Raw genomic sequence first — 15,797 nt, forward strand, 5'->3', positions numbered from 1 at the left:
TGCCTCAAATAAAAGTGAAGTTTAGGTCAGACGCTCTTTAGAAGAACTTCTCAGGTTCAAACCCCAGCTGACAAATGTCAGGATTAGAGGAGGAGATGAACACAAGTTACTGGTAATGATGGATTCTTTTTCCAAGCTGTCACTACTTGAATATCTTCCTGATGTCTCACTGCAATGGGTGTAAACCCAACACACGTGTCAGAGTATTTCACAAGCTCACAGTGAGTGTTTAGGTGATAAACTAAAGCCATTTCTCCAGGACACTGCAGCTGACCTAGAGAACATACAATAAAACACATCATTAACCTGGGTCTTTCGTTCAGGTTACTCTGAGGGCTTTCTCTGCCTTGTTAGCAAAAGGTTTAATCAGCAAATTTCCCTTTTATGTGGTGGGGTGCTGCTCAGTGTGGCTGGTCAGGGAGCAGATTAATCATTAACTCAACAGCAGAATGGGAATGATGGTGAACTTGGGAGACCTCTCTCCACTTTTAGTTTGGAAGAACTCATGTGATTTGAGACACGTGGAAATATTCCTTTTACAGCAATTTTCCTGCATTGCCGAAATGACCCCAGTGTGTTGCTTCTCTCTCAGTGCATTTGCAAGTGACTGATTTTTGCACCTTTGGTGTTGCAAGATGACTGAATAAATAACAACTGGGGAGTGGGTTTTGGGGCTCTTTTTGCTTGAAAGGGCACTGACCTACCATAACCTGCAAATGCTGAATAGTTTTCTTGAATGCTCTGACTTAGTGATTTTTGAGTTACTCATGTTTAAGACTGAATCATGTGAGCTATCTTATGCTAAAAACGAGTCTTTGAAGCATAAAAACGAGTCTTTTGAAATTAGACTTGTGACAGAGCACACTAACACTTCACTATTTACCATAGGTTTCACAGCAGTTTATGGTAAATAGTTTTAAGATCTATTTTGAACAGACCAAATTTCATTTGGTGTATAAATCAGAAGGAAATTAGTTCCAGTAGTGAGGACTAATGGAACCTGTCTTTGCTTTATGAGCTAAGTCACCAGAATTACAGAATATTTAGCCTTAAACTCACATGTGGTGAAAGCAGTTGGTAGTTTGGGGATGCATGTGTGTGCAAACTGCTGTGTGAGAATTGTGTGTTGTTTGTTTACTGTGTATTAATTAATCCAAGAAGGCATCTTGAAATTGCCTTCATGTGATGTTTTACCTTTAGTTAAACTTCACCCAAAAAGTCAGGTTGGAATTCCATATGGGAAGTTGGGCACAGCCCACCTCAGTAGAGGTCTGGCCTTTCCATTTGGAAAACGAGAAAGGGAAAATACCTGCATGGTGCTGCATTCCTGGCTTCACCTTGTCATGAACTGACACAGGAGTGGAAATAAACTTACTCAGGTCCCACATACAAAGTGATTTTTATTTTTTCTATCTGCTTTTGGTTGTCAAGACTGCAAAAAAATTTGCCTTTTCTTCCCCCGAAGCACCTCTGTATCACCAGATTTTGTTTAAATATTTACAAGCTGCAGAATCTCACTTTACTTTGTGCCTGACTGACATGAACCAGTGTGGTTGGGCATGGTGTCCTGCACACAGCAATAATCCACCAAACAGTGAGCTGAGCCACTCTCTGTACACTTTGGAGATGAATTCCAGTATCTAAACTGTTGGGGGGGGGGCAGGTTTAAGAAATGTGAGTTTGAATTAATGTGCAGTTAATGAACTGTTGCAGCAAGTCCAGAGGAGGCCGTGAGGTTGGTAAGAGGACTGGAGCACCTTCCCTATGGAGACAGGCTGGGAGAGTTGGGGCTCTTCAACCTGGAGAAGAGAGGGTTGTGTGGAGACCTCAGAGCACCTTCCAGTGTCTGAAGGGGCTCCAGGAGAGCTGGAGGGGGACTGTTCATCAGGAACTGCAGTGACAGGACAAGGGGGAATGGGTTCAGACTGACAGAGGGGAAATTTAGGTGAGATATACAGAGGAAATTCTTCCCTGTGAGGGTGGGAAGGCCCTGGCACAGGTTGCCCACAGAAGCTGTGGCTGCCCCATCCCTGGAAGTGTCCAAGGCCAGGTTGGACAGGGCTTGGAGCAACCTGGTTAAGTGGAAGGTGTCCCTGCCCATGGCAGGGGGTGGGACTGGATGGGCTTTCAGGTCCTTTCCAACCCAAACCAGTCTGTGATTCTATAATATTCAGACACATTTCCATAGGTGCATACAAATGGAGACTGTCCTGACAACAGTTGGTATAACAGGTGTGAACAGTTATTGCCTCAAACCCACTGTGAGGAATGATGAAAATTTAAGAAGTAATTTTGCACTGTTGGTTAAGTTCTTGCTTTTTCCGAAGTTACGTAGTTGTTTTTAGAGTAATAGCCACTGACTAGTGAACTGGAAGAGGAAGGAGAGTCTCTGCAGAATGAATAACCCAGTGCATCTTTTTGCAGCTATATACCGTGCTCCGAGAGAATACATGTGGCAGTAACAGAAATGGCAGCTCTGTTCCCAAAAGTAAGTACCTGCCAACATCAAAATGGTTTTGACCTCATTCCCCATGTATAGATTTCCCTTCATAATAAAAACCAAAAGCCAGAGGAAGGGAGAAATTATGAGGTGTTTTACACCTTGCACCTCTGCATTTATTAACATGGCAACTGGGAAGGGCTAAAGTGTGAATCCAGGCCTCTAATTGTACTCTTGAACTTAAAATTCTTAAGAATTGCATGTAGTTCCTCCAAAACTGGAGGCTACTTGGATCTAGCTTGAGGATTTGTGTGGTTATATGGGAATTTCACTAGACTCCTCACCCCCTTTTCCATCTGAGTGCTGGTGCCTGGATTTCTTACTTGCAGGCATGTTTAGATCTGTTACCTATCCACCAAAGTGATCTGTTTGTTCACAGCAAATTTAGGGAGAGACATCTCTATGACTGAGTTCTTGTAAAGCCTTACCTACCTTTCTAAAACTGCCAGCAAAGATCTAAGGCTGTTGTGCCCGTCTGCACTGATCGTCCTGGACACGCCGTCCCCTCCTGCCAGCCAGGACATGGGCAGGGAGCAGGAAACAGGCACCAGAAAATGTGTATGAGTAACTTCCTACGGGAGAGTGAAGCAGCATTCCCTGTGCACTGCCTGGCAGGGGCTTGAAATCTCCCTGAGATGAGAGAGGAGAAATTGCGTCTCCTGCCGCGCGGAGAGGCCTATGCAGAAGGACAGGGCCTGGCAGCAGATGTCCCCCATCAAAGAGCCCTTGTGAGCGCTCCCAGCTGCTGAAAAGGGTTTGTTGTTCTGCCTAGTTCAGCTTCTGCTTTCCCTCCCCAGAAGCCCAAGTCGGAGCTGGTGAGGACGTCCTTGCGCCTGCTGACCTCCAGTGCCTACCGGCTGCAGTCGGAGTGCAGGAAGGCCCTTCCCGTGGAGAGCAGCCCCAGCACGGACATCCAGCTGGTCACACAGCAGGTCATCCAGTGCGCCTATGACATCGCCAAGGCTGCCAAGCAGCTCGTCACCATCACAACCAAAGAGAACAACAACTGAGTCACTCGGGGCTTTTTAGGCTTGTTTTTTAAAGGTTGGATTTCGACACCTAGGTGTGGGACTATTCGAATTTTTACGAGGAAAAACTTAAAGGGGCAAGAAATTTTTTTTTTTTAAACTCAGTATTATTTTTGCATGTTTTCTAACAATCTTACGATTAATTTAACCCACTGCCTTATTTTGTGCCTGTGTTGCCAGTGTAGTTATGGATAATAGCATGTTGCAAATAGCTGTCGAGCCAATACCACGTCCCAGCGCTGTCTCGAGCTCTTGTAGATGTTTCCTTGGGGCCACGTTCTGCTTTCAGATCCTGCTTGTGGGACTCCTCTGGAACCACCTGCACGGATGGGAGGGCAGTGTCTGCCTCGCTCCGTCCATCCTGGAGCCTCACCTGCCAGGATCCCTCTGGATGAGGCTCCGAAGGCTCCGGGACCCTCACTGCCAACCAGCAGGAAGGAGGTTTGTCATCCTGGTAACGGGGTACAAGCCGAATATTCTCTCTTCCCATATCAACTGTTGTGCAATATGTTTTTAGTCTGCTAAACTAATAGTAGTTGTGGGCATCCAAGCTTGTTACGTGTAACTCTACAAGGTCTTTGTCACTTTATCTGTTTTGGAAGGAATTTGAAACTTAATAGTTATTTCTTTTAGTTGTCACTATGCCATTAATATATATGTTTGATGTTACTTTTAGGGCATTAGTGGTTAAAATATTATCCTTTGTTTCTGAGTTAGTAATTCATTCTTAAGTTTCCTACAGAATTTTCCTGTCATCTTCAAGGCACCGTCTTGTTTGCAGCAGCCTTGCTCAGTAACTCCACATCCAATTTCACTAAAGGTTTCTGTGCTAATTAACAAAAAAAGGAAGTTAGAAGAATGCCAGTGCAAAAGCAGCTGTGTCTGCCATGGTATATAACCTCTGTACCTCAACATATCCAAATGTGAAAACATTTCTTATATCTCCGAAGTTTTTTATGCAAATCCTTCAAAATTTGACAACTTACTGAGTAACCCCTGCCAGGCTGCCTGGCCCAAGGGTGGGTGGGTCCCCAGTGGCCACGTGTGCTCCAGGTTTCTTCATTCCTAACAGTTCACAAAAGTGTGTCAGTCCATGATTTCAAAAATGAGACATTTTGGGAATCTGAATTTCAGGTGGGAGAGGAAATCACTAATTTTTGCTCTGCCTGTGTCCCATTTGGAAGTGTGTTGTTACTGCTCAGGAGCTGCAGCAGGGGTTGGTTCCTTTTTAAATTATGGTGTGTTTGCATGGATATCCAAACACAAGTGCCATAACACTGCTGGATTCCTGATGCTGTAACTAGCTTCCAGAGTCTGAGGGAGGAAGGAATGGAGAGAGGAGATGACAACTCAGTAAATTAATGTTCCTCACTGTGGGGTTTTATTTCCTTTCTGCCCTTCTGACTCCCAGAAGCATCTCTAGCCTGATGGGAACACAGGGAGGCTGAGATTAGAACTGCAAAAGACCTTTGTGAAACCTCCTTCAAAATCATGCTCCTGGCAATTAAATAGTGAGAATCTTCTAGGAACTTAAATTGGAATCACTGAAAGGCAGCAGCTGGTCTTTTTCAGTGTCTCAGGACACTTCTGTGTGCTGTTCTTTAACATATCTTACCTGCTTTCCAAAGCAGGGTGGCACTGAGTTATGATGTTATTTATCTCTTATTTAAACCTGCCTTTGATCCAAACCCAAGGGACACTTTGGTAACTGCCAGCCCTTGCTCCAGCTATGCTGAAATCAGAGGGGTTCAAACCCAGCGGGGGAACCCACGAGCAGCAAGTTCATTAACCCTCCCATCACACAGCACTGCAGTCACAAAGTTTATAGCACCTGAAACAACAAAGGTGTTTTTTTTCTTTTATTACTAGATCTCCTCTTGTTCCCCTGTAAACAAACTTGCTCTTCCTTTACAAAATGCTGCAGAGGAAAGGAAAAGCTTTTTTGCCTTTTTTAAATCCTTGTATTTATCAGTGTCATTCTGTCTGTACAATATTTTGACCTAATCTTTTGTTTACAGTATTACTATAAAATGCTAAAACCCTTTCGGTGTGTGAAATAATTTGGGCTTATTTGACTGCTGCTTCTGGAAAGATCTTGGAAAAGGTTTCTCTATTTGAGTAAAGTGCTGGGGTGACTCCCGTCTTTGTCACAGCCCTGTATCAGCTCCTTGAGCTGTGACAGGACTGATTTCAAGGTGCAGTTGCCAATGAAAACAGCAAGAAATCAAGTGCAATAATCAACTGAGTCTCCCCTCCTATTGTTTCAGTAGTTTGCTCATGAAAAGAAACAAATCCTTGTTCAGGTTTCATTCATTCTTTATTACAGAAGTGAAAAACAACATTTAATGAAGTCTTCAGCACCTTCTGGAGAGGAATTGGACAATTAAAAACTGGTGCCACAGCACACATTATCTGACTGATGTGCAAAGTGCATTGAATTATCTCCTAAAAGCCAGCTGGGCACTCAGGCACATCCTGATTCTCAGAGGTGGGAGCCTGACACAGCACATCCTGGTTTGCAGCTCCCGTTCCTTGTATTCTTTCATGGCTGAGATCCACAGGGCCCCATTATTTGCTGTGTTGCCACAGCCCAGCTCTTACTAAAACATATCAGCACAACTCCAGTTCTCTGAGGGTGCTCACACCCCCACATTCTTGAAGGCAGTAGAAATTTGCTCTTGCTCAGCTGGGCCACAGATAAATATTTTCACAAATCTACTGTAGCCTGTCCCAGAGTCATCGTTATTTCAGGAGTTCCTTGAGTCTTCAAAGTTGACTTTCTGTAGTCTGGAGCTGCATTTAGTGCTTGTTCCTCAGGTCCATGGTGCCTTTGGGTAACTGTAGACCTAACAGGGTCAGAACAAAGACCAGAACTGGTTTATGGGCTTTAGAATTAATCCACACACACACTATTCAACATGCAAAGGAGGTAATCTGCTGGGTAGGGGGGGTTAGGTAGGGTTACTCAAATTCAGCTGTTTTTAGAGCCAGGCAAAGCAGGACAGACACCAAAGACATCGAGCAGTGGAGATGCGCTGTCCCAACTGCCTCAATGCAGCCCATAAATTATTGTCGGCGCTGAATAACGTCTGAGGCACTAGCAGTGCATCTGCCTCAAACATTCTTTAAAAATTAGGGACTAAAGTATCAATATCAGCAAAAAAGAAAAGCAATTTCTAAGAGAGAACTACAGAGCTCTGTTAGAGGCCCAGTGTTCTGCTCTAGCACCATGTGACAACCAAGGTGGGGATCAGACACACTGAGAATTGTGCTGCCTAATGCCATCACCCTCCGTGATGGGCTCGTGTGTCAGGGTGGCCTGTGTGTTGGGGGGACCCCTGTGCTGTCAGGGTGACCCCTGGGTGACCGTACCCTGCGCTCGCCCTCCCGCTGCACGAGCTCCTTGTGGCGCTGCCGGGCCCATCTCTCCTCTTTTTCCTCCTCCCTCCACTGCTCTTCCTCCTCTTGCCAGCGGCGCTCTGTCCCCTGGGCACGGAGAAATTGGGGCTGAGATTTGGCACCTTCACCATTCCTGTGTGTCTGTGGGAACCTCGGCCTACCTGTGCCTCCAGCTCCTGCCTGTGGGCTGTCTTCAGTTCCTCCTCCTGCTCCTTCTCCCTCCGACTGAGTTCCTTTGCCTCTTCAAGTTCTCTGATCAGCTGCTCTCGATACTTCAGGGTCTCTTCCTGCGCACGTCTGTTTAACTTGATTTTCTCTTGGATCTGGCGCTGTCTGCCTGCAAAGACCTGTGTGAAGGCAGAGGGTGGAGGGAGAAGGTGGTTAAGCAGTTCCCAGAAAACACATCAGACAAGGAGAAAAATTCTGCCCTGGGTACAGAAGCCTGTGACCCTCTGGAGGGTGTAGGGTTACAACTGGAACAACAGTTTCTTCGTGACAAGGGAGAAACCTCATCAAGAAGGGTCATCACCTCATTCATCAGGCGATCTCTGGCAACCTCCTCCCTTTCCCATTCTTCTTTCATCATCTCCCACACTTTTTTAGCTTCTTCCCTAAAGGAGAGAGGAGGAGTTATCTCTGAGGTTAAAATCCCTGTGTGCTCCACAGGCATAGAGGAGCTACCTCGTGCTTTAGAGGAGCATTTGGGTTTCTCTTCATATTTGCTCCCAGGCAGGTGGCGTGTCCACCAGCCTGTGCCTCTGAGACCCTCTGACCAGGAACATTCAGCACACACAGTGTTCAGAGGATGTTCAGAGGTGGGCAGACTCACGTAAAAAGAGTCTCTAGCTCTGCCTCCCTCTCCTTTTCCAGCTGGAGCTGTTCCTCGATGACGCGCTTCATCCAGGCCACGTCTGCCACCGCCTGTTCCCGACCCCCCAGCTGCCGGAGATGATTCTCATTTTCTCTCTCGAGGAGGGCTGATAAGATTTGCCTGTCTGTCTCCTGGAGATAAACCACAAGATTAACAACTGTCCAACAGGCTTCCAGCCTGTGTGCAGGGCTCCTCTCCAGGTGTAACTGGTGACAGTGGCAAGGGTGTGCTCAGCAAGATGCTCTGTCTGCTGCTTCCCCATGAGCTTTGTGCCCCAGCCCTGTGCACAAGCTGGAAGGGACCTCCTGACTAATTAGCTGGAGGCATCAGAGGCAGACACAAACAAAACACACAGAGCAAGGTTTTTCACCACACAGTAAAGTATGAATCGATCTCTTACCAGCTCCTCCTGTATCTGCTGCGCTCGTCTCTTTAACTGGGCACCACACTGATGCCTCAAAAAGCGACTGAAGGAGAAAAAAAAAGGCAAAATTAAAAAAAAAATCAAACATTCAAACTGACTCTGTAAGCCCCTTGTTACTGTACACCAGCACTCAAGGAGGTACATCTGTGACAACATGACTTAGAGGCAGCAGAGGAACCTGCTGCAACAAACAAAAAGAAGAAAAGGGCACCAGTGCATCTGCTCCTTGGCTGTTGTGGGTGAGTCCATCAGAATCCAAATATGTACATCCTACCACTGCTAGCTGGAATATCTCCTTATGCCTCAAGTACTGCTGTGGACTCAGTAACAGATTCTATCCAAAACAAGCTCCACTTGGTGTCATACCCAAGCTCTTTCTGCCTTCGGTGCTCTTCCATTTGTTTCCTCTCTTCTTCCAAGTTCTCCAGCTCCCACTGCTGCTTTAATAAATTCTCTTTTTCTTTTTTCAGCTTTTTTGTCTAAAAAGGAAAAAACAACCACCAAGACAGAGTACATCAGAGAGCTGCAACATCCCAGAAAGCCTGTTTGACCAGAGTTTGTACCCCATGCTGTTCCTCTGCAGGCATGGAAAATCCCCCCTGCAGTCATATTCCACATTCACCTAATTCATGGCTCAGAGCACAGAGACACTGAGGAGCTCCTGCTGGCAAAGCCTTTGATCTGGACCTGCCACACTTAGAAGTTCCTACAAATCTTTTTCTCATCTAATCCAGCACAAAACAGCACTTCCACTTCACAAAAATCCCAGACTGGTTTGGGTTGGAAGGGACCTTAAAGATCATCCAGTTCCAACCTGCTGCCATGGGCAGGGACACCTTCCACTATGCCAGGTTGCTCCAAGCCCTGTCCAACCTGGCCTTGAACGCTTCCAGGGACTTCCTTGAACCCTTCAAGAGGAGCAAACAAGCTACAAGGGTTCAGCCATATGGCAGCATTCAAGGCAGAGGTCTACACTACCAACAGAAACTGTGTCACAGCTATCTTCATCCCAGATTTCATCCAGTGCAAACCCAGAGGGAAGAGGTCAGCTTGCTGTATTTCCAAGTGAAGCAATATTTCCAAGTGAAGTTTCTCCTCAAATGAGGAGAAACTCAAGATTACCTCTGCCTCCTGCAATTTCAGTTCTTCTATCTGCTGCAGCAACATCTCTGCTTGATTCTTCTTCTCCAGCTGATGCTTCTCTTCCTCTTGTCTCACCCTTTCCAGCTCTTCCCTTCGCGCCATTTCGTACTCGTTTTCATAACGTTTCTTCTCTTTGAGTTCAGTTACCTTTTCCTTTCCCAGCCAAAAGAAAATACAGCATTTCAGGTTAGGCTAATGCAAACAAACAGCCTCTGGCTCAGATCCACAAATCAGCCTCCTGCAAGCTGGATGGTTTGGTAATAGTGCCCTTCCTGTAGAACTCCCTATTGCTGTGGGAATGAGCTCCGTGCCCTTGGTTGTTATTTGATTCAAGACAAAGAAAACAAACAAACAGCAACTCCAGTTCCTCTCACGTCTGAGCCGAGTCCATATGGGAAGACAAGATGTTTGCCAGCCAGGGCAAAAGGCACAAGTGTCACACTCCACCAGAGTCCTCCCAGTGACAGAAACACCAGGGCTGCCCCTCCATACCTTGTTTTTATTTGTTGGCTGATCACCCCAGGCCTCTATCACGTGCTTCTTGTGCAGCTGTGACTCCGCCTGGAGACACAACAGACACGGCATGGCCATCAGTGCCAGAGGTTCTCCCGTCCCTTGGGATCTTCCAGACTCTCTGGAGCACTCTCTGGCCCAGCCACAGCCCTGAAGTCCCAGCAGGATGTGCCTCTGCAGAGGTGAGCTGGTCTGGGTGTCCACGGTGCCCACCCGGTCCCAAGCTGAGGGTCAGTCTCACATGGGAAACACCAGTGTGACACTGACACCAGGGCTGGAGCAGCAGGTGGGTGGAATAAAGAATAAGAAAGTACCACAGCATGGCAAGGACTGCTGTAAAAAGCACCTGATATACTTACATTGTGGAAGATGAAAATCTGCTCTGAGTGAACAGACTTTTTTAAAAATACCAGCTTTGAGAGGGCTTCTTACACAGTTAAACCATTTCACTTTCAAGGCAGCACAGACTAAATAGAAAGTAACATCACCTCCTGGAGCTCTGTGTTGTTTTCCTTCCAGGGCTCTTGCAGCATCTGCTCAGCAACCTGGGAACAGAGAGCTGGGTCAGGTCAGGATAGGGGAGGGCTCGGCATCCCAAACCCCCCAGGGTTCAGAGCACCAAGTGCTGAACGGCGAGGAACTCCTGGGGACCCCCAGCAGGTCCCGCTAGCACAGCTAAAACACGGGAGCGGCCCTTCACGGGGAGGGATGCGGGACAAGCCCCGGGATGCGGGACGAGCCCGGTCGGGCCGCGCCCTCACCTTCGTCCCGCTCTCCTCGCGGCTGCCCCGCGGCTCCTCGCTCCGCATCCCGCCCCGCCGCCGCTCCCGCAGCTCCGCCGCCAGCGCCTCCCGCTCCTCGCGCAGCAGCCGCCGCAGCCGCTCCTGCCGCTCCTCCAGCCGCTCCCGCCGCTCCGCCACCGCGCTGCCACACACCGGGGTGTCAGGGGGACGCCGGGGTTCCCCCCGGGACCCTGCCCGGCCCCCCGGCCGTACCTGCGCGGGCGAACGCGGGGCTCGCTCCAGCGCGCCTGCCGGGAGCAGCACACGGCGGCGCGGGCGAAGGAGCGGCTGGCGCGCTCCCACTGCTGCCGGTTCCGCTCCTCCAGCTCCCGCCGCTCCGCCCGGCGCTCCGGGCTGCGACCCCTCAGCAGCCACATCGCCGCCCGCTGCCTCGGCAACGCGCCTGGCGCTACGGGCAGCGCCGAGGGACGCAGCGAGACGGGCTCCGCGGAACGGGAGGGAGGCGGGGACGGAGGGAGGGACTCGGGATGAAGAGAGGCGGGGACGGAGGGAGGCGAGGGTGGAAGGAGGGGGACATGAGGGGATGCTCTCGGTGACCCGACCCGGCGGTGCCGCCGCGCCCCGACCGCTCGCAGGACGCGCAGAAGCGGCCCCTGAGCCGAGCCCGGGGAGGTGCCACTGTGCCGGGTCGGAGCGCCCGGACCGGAGGGGTTTATGGCGCTGTAAATATTCCAGGGGTTAAAGGTTTCTGTCTCTGCCCGCCTTGGCACCAGCGCGTCGCCCAACCGGGTTGGGTGACCCGGGGCAGGATGGGCACCGCGGGACGGGCTCCGGGCACCCCGGGTGGGGCTCTGGGCACCCTGGGACAGGCTGGGCACCGTGGGGTGGACTCCAGGCATCCCGAGAGGGGGTCAATGCACCACGGGATGAGCTCCGGGCATCCCGGGGTGGGTTCCAGGCACCACGGGGGTTGTGTGGCATCGAGGACAGCGGTGGTAGCAGTCGGCAGCCCCCGCAGGTGCCACCGCCGGTGACCCGCAGCTCCCCGCACCCGCCTTGTACCCGCACCCTCCCTTCGAACTACCGATCGCTATCGCCCCACGACCTGTTTTTCCAGAATAACCGGTAAAAATACCGCGTTTGGGGCTCTGTCGCTAGCAAATCGCCTCCCCGCGCTGCGGACGGGCTGCGCCTCTCTGCGCTCCCACGCCCCCCTCCTCCCTCACCTCTCCGTGTCCCCCGCTCGGTGTCATTTTCCCACCCAACCCCCTCCACTGAGGTGTTTAACCACCCCCGCGCGTCGAGGTTTGTTTTCCATCTGCTCCCTATGAAATATTCATCTCCCGTAAATAATTCAGGGCGGCCCGCCTGGCACACGGAGCGCAGCCAGGGCAGAGCGGGGTCGTGTGTTCCCCCTCTCCCCGCGGCTGAGGGGACTCTGAGGGGGCTCTGGGGGCGTGGCCTCCTCCGTGCGCCGCAAGTCCCGCCCCCCTCCGCTCCGGCCAATGGCCGCGCATCGCTCGTATGGGCGGTGCACGGCGATTGGCCGGACCGGAGGGGGGCGGAGCGTGGTGTGGGCGCGCTGCCGGGTCGGCCCCCGTTAGCTTCAGACCCCCCTCAGCCGGGGAGCGGTGAGGGGGAAGCTGAGAGGGGTGATTATGGCGCTTCTGCTGGAACATGAGTTCAAGCCGCTGCCGGCTGACAAGCAGATCGAGACCTTGCCCTTCCTGGAGGCCGTGGCGCACCTGCCGCCGTTCTTCGGTGAGACCGGGCTGGCCGAGGGTGGGAGATACGGGCTGGGATAGGCCTGCTGCGAGCTCAGCTGCTCCGCGGTGCCCCCTCCACAATCCTGGGTCGTGACCCCCCTACCTGGTTCACAGCCCCCCCGAGGGGCTCACCCTGGACTTGACTGCTGTGTCTGGGCCGGGGTTGCATCACAGTCCCGTCAAACCTGCCGAGCAGCGCCGTTGGGGAGCGTCCTGGAGCACCCCATCCAGAGGCACCGCCCGGGGCAGGGGCTCTCCCATGCCAGCCATGGATCCCACCCGTGTCGGGACCTGAGTGGGTGTCGGCGTGGCCACCCTCGTGTCCCGGCGTGTCCGCTGCCCTCCACAATGTCGGCTATTGTGTGGCAGCTCCATGGCAGCCCCGGAAGGGCAGGACATGGGGCTGCCGGGCTGGGGACGGGCAGTGTCCGGAGCTTGTCAGGCTGTTCCAGGACGTTCTGCCAGGGCTGTGTCCCGGAGCCGGGGGGGGGTTGGAGGTCGCTGCTTTGGCCGCAGTGGGTGGCAGGGCTGTCCAAAGGGCCAGCAACCCAAAAATCCTGTCCCAGTCCCGCTGGCTCGTGTCTGAGCACCCAGGCTGTTCTTAAGGTAAAACCTGTTGGTTAAGGGGACTTGGTGTGTCTCCTGTGTCACCAGTGGTGTAAGCGTCCTCCTTCCACATTTTCACAGATTGCCTGGGGACTCCCATCGTCTACTCGCCGGTCAAAGCGGACCTGACTGGAAATATCAAGGTAGGAAGGGACTCAGGAGGGCTTAGGGAGAACCCCTGGGCAGGGATGCTGTGGGATTGGAGAGACAGGACCTGGAGGTGTTTCAAAGGGCTCTTCTTCCCACGGAGACTTCTGGGCTCAGCAGTGGCTCATTCGGTGTTCTGTTTATTCCCGGGGCTCCTGCCCAGAGCCCTGTGAGCAGCCATCGTGTTTCCCCACTCCGGTGCCGCCCTGCCCGGCAGCTCCCGAGAGCCAACCCGTTTCTCTGCCCTCAGAAAATCCGGGCTGTTTATGACTCCAACCCTGCCAAGTTCAAAACGCTGCAGAACATCCTGGAGGTGGAGAAGGAGCTGCACGGCTCCGCCTGGCCCAAGACGGGCGCGACGCTGGCGCTGATGTGGTTGAAAAGGTGACTCACGGCATCGGGAACTGTCCCAGCACGTGGGGAACTGGTGAACGCTGGCTGGAGGCTGTGTAGGTCGGGCTGCTCCCTTGGGCTGGGTCTGGCCATTTTGGGGAACACAGCTGTTGGGAACTGCCTCCTCAAAGCTCCCCTGGGAATGCACGTGGAAACTCAACCTCAGAGTATGAGCCCTCAGATTGTCTGGACAGTCCAGGACCCTGCAGGGCCAGGGGACCCCATGGGGCTGCGCCTGGCCCTGCCCAACTCAGCCCTTGGGCCCAGCCTCACCTGGGGGCTCCATCCTGCCCTGCTCCCCATGTCTCCCCCAGGGGCTCCATCCTGCTCCAATACCCATGTGCTACCCCACAGGGCTCCATCCTACACAGGTCCCCATGTGCTTCACCAGGGGCCATCCTGTCCCTGTCCTTCCTGGGGGGCTCAATCCTGCCCTTCTCTCTCTTCCCTGGAGGCACCCACAGGGACAGGCACCGACCCTACAGTCTCCACTGCTGAGACTGTGGGATTTTTGGGATGCTGGGACACGCAGGGCTGGAAGCTGGGAAGCAGCACCCCCTTTCCTCACCCCAGCATCTCTGCTCTTCCCCCAGGGGCCTGAAATTCATACTGGTGTTGCTGCAGAGCATCTCCGATGGCGAGCGGGATGAGGAGCATCCCAACCTCATCCGAGTGAACGCCATGAAGGCTTATGAGATCGCACTGAAGAAATACCATGGCTGGATGCTGCAGAAGCTCTTCACGGTGAGCGCTCCCCCCTCTCCAGTCATCCAAATGCCATCCCTGAGGTTGTTACCATGTGCTGATGAGTGTTCAGAGACCCCGCAGCACAACCCAAACCATGGTCTCCATTGGGTGTGTGGGAGTCCAATGCCTTCTCCCTGTTTTATAGGGCTCAGTCTACGCTCTTCCCTACAAATCCGATCTGCTGAAGGCCTTGGAGAAGGGTAGAGAAGTAAAGGAGGAGGAAAGCATAGAAAAAATCCATCAATTTCTCACGAGGGCCACCCCAATCCTGGATGCAATTTATGAGATGTACACGAAGATGAACGCCGAGCTGAGCTACAAAGCCTAAAGCTGGCACGGGACTGGCATGGATTAAATAAGGTGTGATGGGTGTTACCTGTGTCTTCATCACTGAGGCAGCTGGGGTGGCTCCTGGCTCTCCTGTGACTTCAATTCCTGTCTGGATCTGCAGTGGATAACCTGTTTTCTAACCAAAAAATAATAATCATTAATTTTCTATTAAGAACACGGCAATAAAACAATTGTGGGTGTCACTGTAGGATTTCCCAAGAGGAAAACCAAGTGTTTCTAGTCCCAGCTCCCGGATTCCTGTCTCCGGTGGGGCAGGGAATGAAGTGTGGTGATGGCAGCGTCCTGCTGATGCGACCTTGGACCTGTCTGGCACTGGGACTGCGCCCGGATCCTGCCACACACCGACAGCACCTTGTGCCGATTGGCACCGGATCATCCGGAATGATGCCCAGAGCGGAGGAGCCAATGACTTCCCGGGTGACCCTGATTTCTCTGGCGCCGGCGTGGGACCGAGTCCCTCCGCCGGGATGCGGCAGCCGGGTCTGTCCCGGTGGTGTTTGCGGTGCCTTACGAGCCCCCTCACCTTCTGTGCTGCAGGGGGCGGGAGCAGCACTTAATAAAAACTGACGGTACCACGACTTGGGAGGCTCATTTGGGGCTGTCTCCGGGGAATTTGTTTTGGGAGAGTGCTTGGGGGGTGTTCTGGGGGGGGGGGGGCGTTTTGCGAAGGGTGTTTTGGGGCTGTTCTGGAGGGAGCTGTTTTGGTTCAAGGGTTTTTTGGGAGACTGTGCCTCGCAGGGGCTGTTTGTGGGAGAGTTTGGGGGCTGTTTCAGGGAGGGTGTTTTGGGAGGCTGTTCTGGGGAGGGTGTTTCGGGGCTGTTTCAGGGGATTGTTCCTGGAGGGGCTGTTTTAGGGAAAGGTATTTGAGGAGGGTGTTTGGGGTAGCTGTTCCTGGGGGGACTGCTTTGGAAGGGTGTTTTGGGGGTGTTCTGGGCAGACTGTGTCAGCGAGAGTGTTTTGGGGAGGGTGACTTGGGGCTGTTCTTGAGGGAGCTGTTTTGGGGAGGATGTTTTGGAGCTGTTCCTTGTTTCGGGGAGTTTGTTCCAGGGGAGTTTATTTAAGGGAGAGTGTTCTGGGGGGCTGTTCCCGGAGGCTGTTTTGTAGCGGGTGTTCCCGGGGGACCGTTCCGGGCCGAGCCAGTGCCCGGTGCCGCAGGGGCGGGGGGG

General features: G+C 52.3%; 3 protein-coding genes across 11 annotated transcripts in view; 2 read left to right on the forward strand and 1 right to left on the reverse strand.

Annotated features, from left to right (window-relative positions):
- The window catches only part of GIT2 (GIT ArfGAP 2), a 32,112-nt gene extending 26,444 nt beyond the window's left edge, over positions 1–5,668 (forward strand). For 8 of the 9 annotated variants that reach the window (XM_027689381.1, XM_027689387.1, XM_027689389.1 and 5 more), the window contains 2 exons: positions 2,425–2,488; positions 3,298–5,668. In XM_027689381.1, the coding sequence (XP_027545182.1) occupies positions 2,425–2,488; positions 3,298–3,510 (277 nt within the window). In that variant the 3' untranslated portion in view covers positions 3,511–5,668. The remainder of the gene's footprint in view (positions 1–2,424; positions 2,489–3,297) is intronic. The other variant, XM_027689383.1, reaches the window with a different exon arrangement.
- Positions 5,669–5,826: 158 nt separating this feature from the next.
- On the reverse strand, positions 5,827–11,076 carry TCHP (trichoplein keratin filament binding). Its single transcript, XM_027689391.1, has 12 exons — positions 10,874–11,076; positions 10,640–10,802; positions 10,367–10,423; positions 9,858–9,926; positions 9,345–9,518; positions 8,589–8,701; positions 8,199–8,265; positions 7,757–7,929; positions 7,457–7,538; positions 7,089–7,274; positions 6,901–7,014; positions 5,827–6,374 (listed from the first exon to the last, which is right to left on the reverse strand). Exons 1-12 carry the CDS (start codon positions 11,035–11,037, stop codon positions 6,342–6,344), a joined length of 1,395 nt encoding a protein of 464 aa, XP_027545192.1. The 5' UTR covers positions 11,038–11,076; the 3' UTR covers positions 5,827–6,341.
- Positions 11,077–12,183: 1,107 nt separating this feature from the next.
- GLTP (glycolipid transfer protein) lies at positions 12,184–15,203 on the forward strand. The gene is made up of 5 exons (XM_027689639.1): positions 12,184–12,382; positions 13,075–13,136; positions 13,391–13,524; positions 14,127–14,277; positions 14,426–15,203. The coding sequence occupies exons 1-5, from the start codon at positions 12,280–12,282 to the stop codon at positions 14,606–14,608; spliced, it is 633 nt and encodes a 210-aa protein (XP_027545440.1). The 5' UTR covers positions 12,184–12,279; the 3' UTR covers positions 14,609–15,203.
- The last annotated feature ends 594 nt before the right edge of the window (positions 15,204–15,797 follow it).

Source organism: Neopelma chrysocephalum, unplaced genomic scaffold (assembly GCF_003984885.1).
Source record: "Neopelma chrysocephalum unplaced genomic scaffold, ASM398488v2 Primary Assembly neopelma1_77, whole genome shotgun sequence".
In the NCBI taxonomy this organism is placed as follows: Eukaryota; Metazoa; Chordata; class Aves; order Passeriformes; family Pipridae; genus Neopelma; species Neopelma chrysocephalum.

Excerpts from the sequence above, each read along its gene's own strand:
- TCHP (XM_027689391.1), bottom strand. The coding sequence starts at position 11,037 with ATGTGGCTGCTGAGGGGTCGCAGCCCGGAGCGCCGGGCGGAGCGGCGG. Across the intron at positions 7,015-7,088 it reads GGCAGGAGCTGGAGGCACAG|GGGACAGAGCGCCGCTGGCA; the intron begins GTAGGCCGAGGT and ends CTCCGTGCCCAG. Across the intron at positions 6,375-6,900 it reads AGCGGGAGGGCGAGCGCAGG|GTCTACAGTTACCCAAAGGC; the intron begins GTACGGTCACCC and ends TGACCCTGTTAG.
- GLTP (XM_027689639.1), top strand. The coding sequence starts at position 12,280 with ATGGCGCTTCTGCTGGAACATGAGTTCAAGCCGCTGCCGGCTGACAAG. Across the intron at positions 12,383-13,074 it reads GCACCTGCCGCCGTTCTTCG|ATTGCCTGGGGACTCCCATC; the intron begins GTGAGACCGGGC and ends ACATTTTCACAG. Across the intron at positions 13,525-14,126 it reads GCGCTGATGTGGTTGAAAAG|GGGCCTGAAATTCATACTGG; the intron begins GTGACTCACGGC and ends CTCTTCCCCCAG.